At 42.3% G+C, this 13,932-nt stretch overlaps 1 protein-coding gene across 2 annotated transcripts in view; it reads left to right on the top strand.

Annotated features, from left to right (window-relative positions):
- The window catches only part of cercam (cerebral endothelial cell adhesion molecule), a 100,037-nt gene that overhangs the window by 50,673 nt on the left and 35,432 nt on the right, over positions 1 to 13,932 (top strand). For both annotated transcript variants that reach the window (XM_073052809.1, XM_073052808.1), the window contains exons 7-9: positions 3,241 to 3,317; positions 7,510 to 7,616; positions 11,117 to 11,249. In XM_073052809.1, the coding sequence (XP_072908910.1) occupies positions 3,241 to 3,317; positions 7,510 to 7,616; positions 11,117 to 11,249 (317 nt within the window). The remainder of the gene's footprint in view (positions 1 to 3,240; positions 3,318 to 7,509; positions 7,617 to 11,116; positions 11,250 to 13,932) is intronic.

Genomic DNA, 13,932 nt, shown 5'->3' with positions numbered 1-13,932 from the left:
GTAGTTCAGCCATTGAAAGGTGTCACAGTTGGTCTGCAGGTGCCTTTGCTGGTGAGAGAAATCAGGAATCAGCAAGCTCTTGGTTGTTTCTCAGATTTTTCCTGTACGGGGGGAAGGAGATGGATTTAGATGGTGAAGCAGTCTGTATAATAGGCACTCCGGTAGCAAAGCGGTTAGTGGAAGGTGCAGAGGTCTGGTGTTAAACCCCGGCATCCTCTGTAAGGTCCTCCCCATGAAATACAAGGCTTTTCTCGGGATGATCCAGTCTCTTCTCACTGTCTAAAGACGTACCAGTTAGTAAGGTTAATTGGTCATTAGGTTAGGGTTAAATCAGGGCTTGCTGGGCTGTGCAGCTTGAAAGCCTGAAGGGTCCTTTCCACGTTGCATCTCTAAATCAATAAATAACAAAGCTGGCCTTCTGGATTTGTACGTGAACATAAACAGAAATAGGACAAGGGTAATTGGCCCCGGAGACTTTCCTACCATTCAGTAAGATCAAGGCTGATGCAATCTTGGCATCAGTAACATTTTTTCCACACCCTCACCACATCCCTTGATCCCGTCAAAGTTCAGTTGTGTCTACATTGGTTATACGCGGGGTAGAGAATTTGAAACACTCATGACCCTCCATTAGCGAGGAATTTGCACATTTTTTCTCTCTAGCGTGGCGCAGTAGTGTAGCAATTAGTGTAACACTATTACGGTGCAGCAACCTGCGTTCAGTCCATCGCTGTCTGTAAGGAGTTTGTACGTTCACCCCTGACCACACGGGTTTCCTTTAGGTGCTCCAGTTTCCTCTCGCATTCCAAAGGCTTATGGTTTAGGGTTAGAAAGCTGTGGGTGTGCTACGTTGATGCCAGAAGCACACGAGTGCTCCCAGCACATCCTTGGACTCTGTTGGCAAATGATCCATTTCACTGTATGTTTTGATGTGCATGTGACAAATAAAGCCAATCTAGTTTAAATGGTTGACCACTTAATATGAAATTATGTCTCCTGGTTCTGAGGGAAGCCATGCTCTCAGTATCCATCCTGACAATCTGATGTGTCACCCCTCATTCTAAACCGAGGTGACATTAGAAGCTTAAAGCTGCTCAATATCTCTTCATCTGACAACACTTCCATCCCAGGAATGCTAGTGAGCTTTCCCCACGCCATTTCCAGTGCAAATGTCAGCATGAAGATGTGTGATACTTTAATAGAATGGGGGTGAGGAGCAACATGTGCATGTCCACCCCAGAACAGAGAACGTAGTCACCCCAAAGAGAAGTCCTCCTACTTCCACTGTTACTGCTTTAGACTGAAATACTTTGCAGATATCAGACTGGAGCAAGGGTCTGAGCCCTGTACCAGGTCCCTGCTCACTTAGATCTGATTAGCCAAGAAATGCCTCTTTTATTTTCAAAAGATTAGATCAGATCAGCTGTATTTGATATGTATACATCGAAATGTAATGACCAGCACAATCCAAGGATGTGCTGGGACAGCTTGCAAGCATCACCATTCTTCTGGCACTAGCATAGCAGGGCAACAACTAGCTAACCCTGACACAAACCCTGGAGTGCCTGGAGGAAGCCCACGTTATCACTGGGAGAACTTACAAACTCCTTAAAGACAGCAACAGGAATTGAATCCCGATTGCTGATGCTGTAAAGCATTGCACTACCATGCTGCATTGTGAACTGTCTTGTCACCTGCATAAAGCCAATCAGCTGGACCTCTGCTTGATCCTCTCCACTTCAGCCATAGGCCTCTGATTGAGGCCCCTTTAGACAAGGCTTTTCTCTCCTGCTGTGGCACTTCACCTGGAGGTGTCTTGTGTTGAAAGTAAGGCCCGAGCTGATTGTTCACCAGTCCTCAAATACAAGAGGGTGAGCAGAAAGAAAACCATGCCAACAATTTTCAGTGCTGCAAGCCAAGTAGTGAAGTCAAGTCACAAAGTGAGGCTGCCTTGGCTTTCAGCCAGGCCTCTCGGGGTTTACCAGGATGTTCAGGATGCAGAGCAGCTGAGAAACTTAACAGCTCAGGAATTCTTACATCTACAACTCAATCGCTTAACCAAGCAATCAGCCAGTTCTGGGACACATATTGGACCTGTGGGAAAATTGTAAGAAAAGTTCAAGCCTGACTTTAGATAATTGTTCCCTCCAATACATTTAGCCTCCGTCTAAAACACTGATGCTCCCGACACGTGGAACCACAAAGCAATTGGAGCCAAGTTCTTCACCTTTGATCACCATGGTTCTTGATTAGGAAGAGTATTTGACAAAAGACCCACCAAATGTATATGAATTTGTTAAGCGCCTGTACATTAAATAGCATCTTGTGCAGAAAATGCATCTGAATATATAGTTTAGCATAATAATCAGTGCAGATTACATAACAGTCAGTTTATATTTGAATCTAAAAGAAGTGTTATTACATTCAATGTATAGCTATAGACAATAGACAGTAGGTGCAGGAGTAGGCCATTCAGCCCTTCTAGCCAGCACTGCCATTCACTGTGATCATGGCTGATCATACACAATCAGTACCCCGTTCCTGCCCTCTCCCCATATCCCTTGACCAAAGTGTTTTTGAGCTGGTGAAAAGTACATGAAATATCTATTGATATCTTTAAATATTTGTATATATACAATCAATGTATTATATAATGTGGATGATAAGTTGATGTCACACCTATTGAAGGAACTGTATGCCAAAAAATGTCTTAACCATGCTTGAAAGCATGGTAATGTTTTGGATTGGACAGTTTCCATTTTCAGGCATAACATGTAACATTTCACTCACATCGTGAGGTTCACCCAGGCAAACAAGGGCATCTAGTGTGATGAGCAAAGGCGATACCCTTGCCTGGCTGCAGCTTACTGGAGTAATGGGGTGGAAATATAGCATTGGACTATTGTGAAGGTACTACTTATTCTGTTTGTGTACCGTGATGTTGGAGGATTGTTGATGCTGATTCTAACAAGTGAAGCTCAAGCTTCCCTCGGAAGAGGGAAATATGGCAGAGCTTGTAAACGGTGGCTGATCTGAGGGAACAGTCATTCCGCAGTCCAGACCTTAGCAATGTCTCAGTGACCTCTGAAGAATATGTAACTATCACAAAATATATCAATATCACACTTCAGGAGCACTTGTCACTAGTTTTAAAGCTTGGTTCATCTATTTTATGTGCAACCATATTGTCATCTGTTGTTGGGATTTAGAAGACAAAATGTGTTGTCTTTCCCCCTGCAGTTTATGGCCCCCCGATGTCACCATCACAGTTCACCTATCTCCCGCCCAGGTATCCGGATAAGATGAACTTTGATGAGGTAAGTATGATGGAGAGCAGGTGGGTTTTCTGAGGGGGTTGGGCTGTCCCCATAAGATGCACCATGGGAAATCAAGGGTGAGGGAGAGTTTGACTTCAATCATCCAGTCCTGTCCCTGATGACCTCACTTTGATTCTCAGCCCCTAGCCCTGGACATTTCGTTATGACTGCAAACTCTTCCCAAGGGTATGGCCCCCTCTACTCCTCATGTAGTTATACATGTGGAAACAGGCGCTTCTGTCCATCTGGGTTTTAACCCTATAACCACCAGGCTCCTGGACCAGAATAAATAACTTCTGAACTGATTCTATGACCTACAGACTCACTGTCACGGACTCTTTATAACTCATGTTCTCAGTGTTTTTTTTATTTGCAGTTTGTATTCTTTTGCAGATCTGATATCTGTCAGTCTTTACCTCAATGATTATTTATGTATAGTTTTCTGTAAAATTTTATTGTATTTCTTTTTTCCTGTAAATGCCTACAAGAAAATTAATCTCAAGGTTGTAAATGGTAACATATACCTACTTTGAAAATACATTTACTTTGACCTTGTCCATGTTGACCAGGATGTCTTCCTGTTAGTCCCACTTGCCTGCTCTGGAACCACATTCCTGTAAACCTCTTCTATCCACGTACCTGTCCAAATATCTTGTAAATGTTGCAGTTGCACCTGCCTTTGGTTCCATATATCACATGCTGTGTACCTCTGTATGTATCCTCTGCACTCGAAGTTCTGGGCCCTTACCATAGCCTCTTTCCCACCATTATCAGAATCAGGTTTAATATCACCAGCCTATGTCGCGAAATTTGTTGTCTTTGCAGCTGTCGCAGTACAATGCAATACGTAATAATAGAGAAAAATAGTGAATTACAATGTGTGTGTATATACAGGTCCACAATCCCTTATCCGGAATCCTTGGGGCCAGTTGCATTTCAGAATTCAGAATCCCTCCTTATTTAACCAGTCTCAGTGCAGGTGGACTTTAGGACCAGGGGGAGACCCGGACCTACGCACATCCTCCCGTATACTTTAAATCATCTCTAGATTACTTATAGTACCTAATACAATGTAAATGATATGTATTTGTTGTTATACTGTATTGTTTAGGGAATAATGACAAGAAAATGTACATGCTGAAGCAACGAGTGCTGGAGAGAGAACTTCCAGGTTTTCCCGATCCGCGCTCTTTTTAACATTTTCACAGTGAAATTAAACACAAAGTCAACAGTGAACACAAAACGTATAGTTAGGTGTTTCATCAGCATTGTAAATTTGTTCAGGGCTAAGGTTTTCATCAGTTATTATCTTGGGAAATTCGTCTATGTAAGACGCTGCACAGACACATCACGATCAAGCTTCTGCAATAACTCCACTTTCTGCATTATTGATAATGACAGATGCTTCCTTCTCTTTCTCTTATTGTTACCCATAGGGGTATCTGCAGCTCTTTTTGACATTTTCACAGTGAAATTAAACACAAAGTCAACAGTGAACACAAAATATCAGTGAACAGCAAATGCACGAGTAACCAGTACGAGCACTGAGCCACAACTGACGTCTGGCGGCCTCTGCTAGACCTGAGTGTTGATGTGGCGTGCCAAAAACTTCGGTTTTCAGAGCTTTTTGGATTTCAGAATTTCCCATTAAGGGGTTGTGGACCTGTATAAGCTAAATTAAATAAGTAGTGCAAAAATTTTAAAAAGTATTGAGGTAGTGTTCATGGGTTCAATGTCCAATCAGAAATCAGAAGTTGAGAGGATGCCAAGAGAATTTGCAAATATTTCCAGCAACCCACTTTAACTTGTGCTGTGGATAAGTGTCAACAGACTGAGCCTGTGTCTGTGTTGAAACTACAGTGTCTTTCAGTGATTATGTTAATGTCCAGACAGCTTATAGATATGTTTAACAAGGACCAGCTGGTTTAGTATGTAACTCTTGCTTCGGCTAGCAGCTTAATATAGGGGGTGATAGACCCCCGGCCTGGCCAAACTTAAGAAATCTCGTTTGGGTGGATGCTGCGCGATGTGTCCCCTGTTACAAATCAGTACCCCGAAATAACAAACAGTACACAATATGCGATTAAACGATTAATTCTTACTTTGACTATATGGTTAGTAAAGAAATGAGAAAAAGGGCCCAAACTTATTAACCAGTCTGTTGCGCAATGTTGGAGCTCACCGATAAGCCGATCGTCCACCATCGATGTCCTCCAATCGTTGCTGCCCTTCGCACCCTTGCTCCGAGTCCACCCCGTCCAGCGGTCTATCAACTCTCCAATCGCGTCTTCTCTCCTCATCTCTCCCCAGCAAAAGACTGAAATCTCTCTTTCAGCTCACGAGAAAGAACAACAGCATTTCAAACCCTGTTATCCTTAGTCATAACCCAAACATTGCTGCTACAGAGAAACCATTACATTATCAGTGAAACCTTACAGCATGTTACACAGCAGTGAAACCCTACAGCAGTTCTGACCAAGGGTTTTGACCCGAAATGTCAGCTGTACTTCTTCCTATAGATGCTGCCTGGCCTGCCGCGTTCCACCAGCATTTTGTGTGCGTAGCTTGTTACAAGTACATTTTCAGTTCTTCTACCTTGATGCTGAAACGAGTATTGACGTTAGGATAGGAGTCAAATTTCTAGGCTGGCTATTTGTCTAAAAACACAAAATTTAAAAATATCACATCAAAATAGCTACATTATGATGTAGCTACTCTTACACAAAACCCAATTTCTCAATCCCTCTGGTTTTCATTCTATAAAATGGTAATAAATGGTGATTTTTCTCCAGCCAGTTTAATTTGATGATGCAGTGGACTTGTACATGTCTTGACAAGCTTGTTGCCATCAAGTTGAATTTTCAAAAATGGTTCTCAAGACAGGTAACATGATCCTTGGTTTTCAAGGGTTTAATGAGAGGGTAAGATATAATATGGAACATTCTAAAACTGATTCTGCCATTAAGTGCAGGCCTATGAAAGAATTTCAAAAGGTTGGGGCGGTGTGTGTGTGTGTGTGTGTGTGTGTGTGTGTGTGTGTGTGTGTGTGTGTGTGTGTGTGTGTGTGTGTGTGTGTGTGTGTGTGTGTGTGTGTGTGTGTGTGTGTGTGTGTGTGTGTGTGTGTGTGTGTGTGTGTGTGTGTGTGTGTGTGTGTGTGTGTGTGTGTGTGGTAGTGGGAGGACAGGGATATGGAACTGATAGGAAAGCTCTTTTAAATAACAGGCATGAGTACCTTGGCCTCCTTCTGTGCTGTAATATTCCATGGTAAAAGTCAGCCTATGTAGATGGCCAGTGATGAGAGATGAAGGAAAGTTTTCACCAATACTCCAACATTGAACCTGCTAGGTTTACAGAGTTCTTCCATCAGAACATTCAGGTTAGAGAGGGCAGATTGCATGCCTGAGCTATGTTGATTAAATTGGAGATACTGTATGGGACCTGAGAAATGATCCTGACATTCTTGGCTGAGGGAGAGCGTGGACATAAAGTGCTTTAGTTATTCATTCCTAGCTCCACCATGGATGGTCCCAAGCCCAACTGCGAAAGGAGGAGGGTTGGGCCTGGGGCTAGAAAACCCATCTAGTAAAAAGCCAAAGCTACAGGAAACATTAATAGAAGTTCCAAAGACCTCATCCCTGTGAGAAGAAGAATATATCAAGAAGATGGGTTACACCTGGAAGAAGCTTGAAAGAATCTCCCAGGACTGATGAGTCTGGTGAGCTGCTGTCCCAGCCAGTAGGAGTGATGGGAATCTCACTCCCATGATGTGAGCTTTTATTTTCCATTCCTTTATCAGATCGAGTTGATAGGCTGTTTCATAAGGCATATAAGATAGCTATGTATCGGGTACGGGCAGTAGGTTTCTTCCATGAAGTACTTTTGAATATATATCCAGCATTTTCCATGATTGAGATAACCAGCCTTTCATTACAGGTTGTATTTAATTAACTAAATCTGAATCTCCCAAATGACAGAGTGGGAGCTGAATTTCCTCTAGATTGATCAGCCAGGTCTTTCATTAACTCTGGTACCTTAACTATGAAATCACCACACGTCCCTTCTTTGTCGTAACCCGATGTCCATCCAGAGGCTCATTTGTGTGTCTCTGTCTACTGAATTAATTTGTAAAGGGATAAAAAGCAGAGAGATTTTATATTAATGTAACCAATGTACTTGTCTTATTTTGTGGCAGGTTTATCTAATAAACCTCAAGCGGCGTCCGGATAGACGGGAGAGGATGCTGCAGGCGCTGTACGAGCAGGAGATTGGCTGCAAGATAGTAGATGCAGTGGATGGAAGGTCAGTAGGTTTCCCTTCCAGGTGTACAAGTCTCAGGGAAGATAAACTCACTTGGCCTTAAGGGTGGGAATCAGGACATTCAGCAGGACCAGAGACGATGTTCAAACTGCCCATGTGTTTATCCTGCTGAGAGGCTGAAGATTTTCTGACGTGACTGGGAGAGGAGTGAGACTTTTCAGCTCATTCTTTCTCCACTCATCAGTACCAGGGGCTGCCCGCCAGCAATTGTGGGGTTTTACTCTGTGACTGTACTTGAATAAACAATGGGCATATGTAGTTTATTCTTTAGGCAGCCAGGTGAAGCATAATTTCAACTTCCACTTCCTCAATTAGTGATGGAATTACAGAGGTCTGATTGAATTTGCATTTAAGTTCTGGGCTGAACTGTGGAATATTCTCAATTCTGAACTTAGATAATATTCTTGGGAGGCTTCAGAGTGGAAAAGTTAAGCATGGTTCTTGCTTCAGGGCAGGGCCGGGCATCGTCTTCCAGGAAGAATATACACAGAGAAGAAAAGTTCTGGAAAAGGAGCAAAAAATTGAGGAGAAATATGTTTTATTGCTTATTGCGAACAAATGTGGAAAAATACAATTCTCCAAATATGCTGATAAGTTTATTTTACTGAGGTGCCCAGCCCCTTGCTGCCACAAACCATATCATCCACCTTCTTCAATTAATTTAAACCCTTAGCTGGCTCCCTGACTGAAATATAAAACGCAACGTTTTGGCAAGGCTGGATGAGCCCGCAGCCCAGAATGATTACTACGGGCAGGAATAGTGAATTAGTTTGCTGCTGTTCGAGAAAATGTGGCTGCAATTTTTGAAATTAAATGCACCTCAGGCAAATGAACTGTGTGCCAAGTGGAAAGAATTAAGCTAAAATCAGGACTTTCTGTTTTAAATTTCATGTGTGGCTAACCATTTTTTTGTATTTAGGATAATATATGCCGATATAATTTAACAGATCTGACTGAAAACTGAAAAGGAATGTGATGTACGGCCAAATTCAACTTGATCATTCAGTGAAGACTGAAGTTAATTATTTTCCTTTCCCCCTGCCCTTAGAGGTTCTGGCTGGTTTCACACTGACGCCTTTTCTTACCTCACCATTGTGGTAGCTCTGTGTCAGGCTATTCTGTAGTGGGAGGCAACGCTGTCTGCCAGATTCAGTCCACTTTCAAATATGATTGCTTGTGTGTCAGTCGGTACATCATAATTGACTCACGGTTCCTGGAAGCTCATCCCTTTCCGATCCTTATTGGAGTATTGTGTGCAGTTTTGGTCTCCAAATTTGAGGAAGGACATTCTTGCTATTGAGGGAGTACAGCGTAGGTTCACAAGTTTAATTCCCGGAACGGCGGAACTGTCATATGTTGAAAGATTGGAGCGACTGGGCTTGTATACACCGGAATTTAGAAGGACGAGAGGGGATCTGATTGAAACATATAAGATTATTAAGGGATTGGACACACTAGACACAGGAAACATGTTCCTGATGTTGGGGGAGTCCAGAACCAGAGGCCACAGTTTAAGAATAAGGGGTAGGCCATTTAGAACGGAGTTGAGGAAAAACTTTTTCACCCAGAGAGTTGTGGATCTGTGGAATGCTCTGCCTCAGAAGGCAGTGGAGGCCAATTCTCTGGATGCTTTCAAGAAAGAGTTAGATAGAGCTCTTAAAGGTAGTGGAGTTAAGGGATATGGGGAGAAGGCAGGAATGGGGTACTGATTGTGGATGATCAGCCATGATCACATTGAATGGCGCTGCTGGCTCAAAGGGCTGAATGGTCTACTCCTGCACCTGTTGTCTATTGTCTTTTGGATATATATAAGGCATAGGAGCAGAATTAGGCCAGTTGACCCATCAAGTCTACGCCATTCCATCATGGCTGACTCATTATTCCTCTCAACCTCATTCTTCTGCCTTCTCCCCGTAACTTTTGACACCTTTACTAATCAAAAACCTATCAACCTCTGCCTTAAATATACCCAATATATCCAGCTGTGACAATGAATTCCACAGATTCACCATTCTCTCTGAAGAAATTGTCCTCATCTCTGTTCTAAAGGGATGTCCTTGTATTCTGTAGAAGAGGATTAGTAATCTTGATAGATTCCCTATTGAAGAGGGAATTTTGTGTTTCACTAAAAAGTAAAGGGTCCATGTCTTGCGTTCTTTAGTTCCCACACAACCCCCTCTCATCCACCCCGCTCTCATATAAGCCACTTACCTTTCCAGTTCAACAATGTTCCTAGGCATACTTTCTGCAATCTGATGAACATCATTTCATCCAGTGTTGTTCATCTCACTCATTCCACGGAGTGGCTTACTCATCACAAGGGCTGTTGCTGTGCAACACATACAGCACTGTGCAAAGGTCTTAGGCATCCTAGATCTTTCTATATGGTTTCAGATGCTGTGGCCTTCACAGAGCCTTGATATCAACATCATCAATGCTGTCTGGGATTACCTGGCAAGACAGAAGCACTTGAAATAGCCAAAGTCTGCAAAAGAACTGTGGCAAGTTCTCCAAGTTGCTTGGAACAACCTACTAGCTGATTTTCTTATATAACTGCATGACAGTACTCACTAATATGAAAGAACTGCTGTTGCTTCTTCTACTTTTTGGGAAGTTGAAGACACTGGTAAAACATGTAGCTCAGAATGGAATGTGAATTCACCTATACAAGCTTCAATAACTAATTTCCTGTATGTCTTTCCAAGTTTGCACATACTTGTTGCCACTCACTGACCTGGCATTGGTGCACACAGGGGCATTCTCCAAATGATATACATGTCTACAGTACCAACCAAGTGTACGTTCTTTCTTTATAAGACTGCAGATGGATTATTTAACTGTTTGGGAGGCAAATCCATACCAGTTCCTGTTCTCATCTTACCCCAGATGCTTCAGTTTCCTCCCGCACTCCAAAGTCAGAGGAGTTAGCAGACTATTTGATCACATGTGGGTAATTGAGCAGCATGGACTGGAAGGGCCTGTTACCAAGCAGTATCTCTAAATAAATAAATAAACAAACACGCAAGTCAACCGTTATTCTGATTACAGTAACGAGCCAACAGAGATGAGCTGGGACAGCAGAGAGGAGGAGGGAATCTGGGACCTCCCAGTTAACAAATAAGTGGTCTATGTTTATAACAGCCTTTTGAGTAATCTCAGAAATTTCTGTAAACATTTCAGCGTTGTTTTGAAGGACTTGCCAACTCGAACTCTGGAAGGTCCCAGTTCAGTGTTGGCTGAGGACCGGCTTTAAAATCAGACACTTGGAAACCTTGTAGCCTGGTTTTATGCTTTCATCGGAGGGTTCTTAAAGGGCCTAACATCAGACTGCTAGCTCATGGAAGAAGATGGAGACTCCTGTAAAGTGCTGAAATGAACTGTAAACGAGAGTGTATCAGTTTCCCCAGTGGGCAATGTTTATCTTTTATTCTCAAGCAAGTTGACTTTCTTGATGCATTGTTCCCCTGATTTTATCTCCACAGTGCTTTGAACAGTAGCACCTTAAAAGCAATGGGAATTAGCATGTTGCCAGGCTATTCTGACCCATACACGGGAAGGACTCTGACCAAGGGAGAAATCGGATGTTTTCTTAGCCATTATTCCATCTGGAAAGAGGTATGCATCTTCAATACCATGAACTTGTGTTATTAAACTGTTGTGTTTTTGATAAACACAGAGATGTATAAAACATTGGTGAGGCCGAATTTGGAGTATTGTGTACAGTTTTGGTCACCTAATTACAGGAAAGTTATTAATAAGGTTGAAAGAGTGCAGAGAAGGTTTACAAGGATGTTGCCGGGACTTGAGAAACTGAGTTACAGAGAAAGGTTGAATAGGTTAGGACTTTATTCCCTGGAGTGTAGAAGAATGAGGAGAGATTTGATAGATGTGTATAAAATTATGTTGGATATAGATAGAGTGAATGCAAGCAGGCTTTTTCCACTGTGGCTAGGGGAGAAAAAAACCAGAGGACATGGGTTAAGGGTGAAAAGGGAAAAGTTTCAAGGGAACAGAAAGTAGTGGGAGTGTGGAATGAGCTACCAGATGAAGTGGTGAATGCAGGCTTACTTTTAACATTTAAGAAAAACTTGGACAGGTACATGGATGAGAGGGGTATGGAGGGATATGGTCTAGGTGCAGGTCAGTGGGACTAGGCAGAAAAATGGTTCAGCACAGCCAAGAAGAGGCAAAAGGCCTGTTTCTGTGCTGTAATGTTCTGTGGTTCTATGATTCTGCAGATACAGGGAATCCAGAGCAACACACACAAAACGCTGAAGGAACTCGGCAGGTCGGGTAACATCCATGGAGGGCAATAAACAGTCAACATTTCAGACTGGGATCTTTCATCCTGTACTGAGAAAGAGTCTCGGTCTGAAATGTTAACTGTTCTCTCAGCATATTCTAAAGACATCCACATTTGGTCAAATCTTGACACGCATTCCTGCTGAGTTTCTCCAGCATTTTGTGTGTGATGTGTGTTCTTGTTTATATTATTATTACATATCTAGCCAAGATTTGACCAAAGGTCTAGCTAGATCTGGACCATAAATCAGAATATCCTGATTTATGGTCCAGATATTCTGTTTGTGCGGATCTTGGCACTCAGCTAATACCTCAACAAGTTACTGTTCTTCTTTTGTCAGTCTTTATTTCAGAAGATACTCTAACACAGAGATGATCACAGATTGATCCTCTTCTGAGAAATGTTGTCAGGATGAATGGGAAGGACCTATTTTCATTAAAGATGCCAAAAGTAGGGTTCTTAGATTGAAGGTAACATAATTAAATCAGTCACAGTATTTAAACTTCACAGTTTCAACTGCAACATGTCTAACACCATATCCCTGTATTTCACTGTTACCAGTATCTTTGATACTGGAAGTAATCAATAAGTTAGCAACAAAGGTCCTCAATTAAGACAAGAACATTTTAAAATTTAAGGTAAGTACAAAGATAATGTTTTCACCAAAGCATGCTCACTGCCTGAAAGGGGTGCTGCAGAAAACAAAATCTCTTCATATTTAAAAAGTACCATAATGATATGTTTGTTGCGAACAGCCACAGAATCTTGGAAGTAGGGTTAAGCTGAACAACTTCATCATTAGAATGGGCATGGAACGACCCTGTATCCTGACCCACAAGTTTTAATGATTCTAAGAGTCATTGATTCTGAGCCTTGATTCCAAGTGCCAACCTGTGGTCCATGGACCCCTCAGTTAATGGTAAAGGTCCATGGTATTGAAAAGGTTGGGAACCCCTGCATTAGTGTTTGAATACTAATAGTCATTGGTCTGTACAGTACAGAAACAGGCCTTTCAGTCAACTGGTTTGCAGCGACCAAGATGCACATCCAATCTGGACCCATTTGTCAGCATTTGCCCACAGCCTTCTAACTCTTTCCTATTCGTGTACCTGTTCAAGTGTCTTTTAAATATCATTATTGAACCCACTTCAACTTCTTCCTGCATCAGCTTGTTCTACATACATATCACACCTGTGTTAAAAGAAATTGCCCCTCAAGTTCAACCTTTTACCCGAAAGCTATGCCCTCTCATTTTTAATTCCCCAACCCTGGGGAAAAAACTGAGGGCATTCACTCTATGACCCTCATGATTTTATACATCTCCATTCGATTACCTCCTACCCTCCAAGGAGAAAAGTCCTAGCTTGTCCAACCTCTGTCTGTAACTTAATCCCTCAAGTCCTGGCAATCTTTAAATTCTTTCCTAGATTTTCCAGTTTAATAGCATTTTTTCCTGTAGCAGGATGACCAAAACTGAATATAATGTTTCAAGTGTGGTCTCACCAGCATTTAGTACAACCACATCATGACCTCACAACTCTTATACTCAGTGCCCTGACTGATGAAATATGTCAGAAGTATTTTTTCACCACCCTGTTTATCTGAGACTTCAAGGTTTCTCTATCCCCCAGCACTCTTCAGGGCCCTACTATTCACTGTGAAATTCCTACCTTCACATTGCAAAATGCAGTATCTTGCATTTCTCTGATACCTAACTTCAAGCAATCTAGCATAGGAATATTTCTGGAGTTTTCCTTTGAAGCTACTTATGAAGGCATTATCTCTGTCCAGCCTAAGACTGGATGACAGGGCACAGTGATGGAGTCATACATGCAAATATAGGACTTTCTGCCCATCTTGTCCATGCTTTCCATCAAGGTCTTACTTCATTCACCAGCACTTAGTCTGTAGCCTACCATGTACAGGAGAGGAACTGAACTGGTGATTCATTGGGCTGTCAGGCATTGCCAGGGTACCACTGTTCGTTAGGCAAGC

The sequence above is a fragment of the Hemitrygon akajei genome, chromosome 7 (genome assembly GCF_048418815.1).
Source record: "Hemitrygon akajei chromosome 7, sHemAka1.3, whole genome shotgun sequence".
NCBI lineage: Eukaryota > Metazoa > Chordata > Chondrichthyes > Myliobatiformes > Dasyatidae > Hemitrygon > Hemitrygon akajei.
Note: the sequence above shows the minus strand (reverse complement) of the source record. Positions and strands in the feature narration are given on the sequence as shown.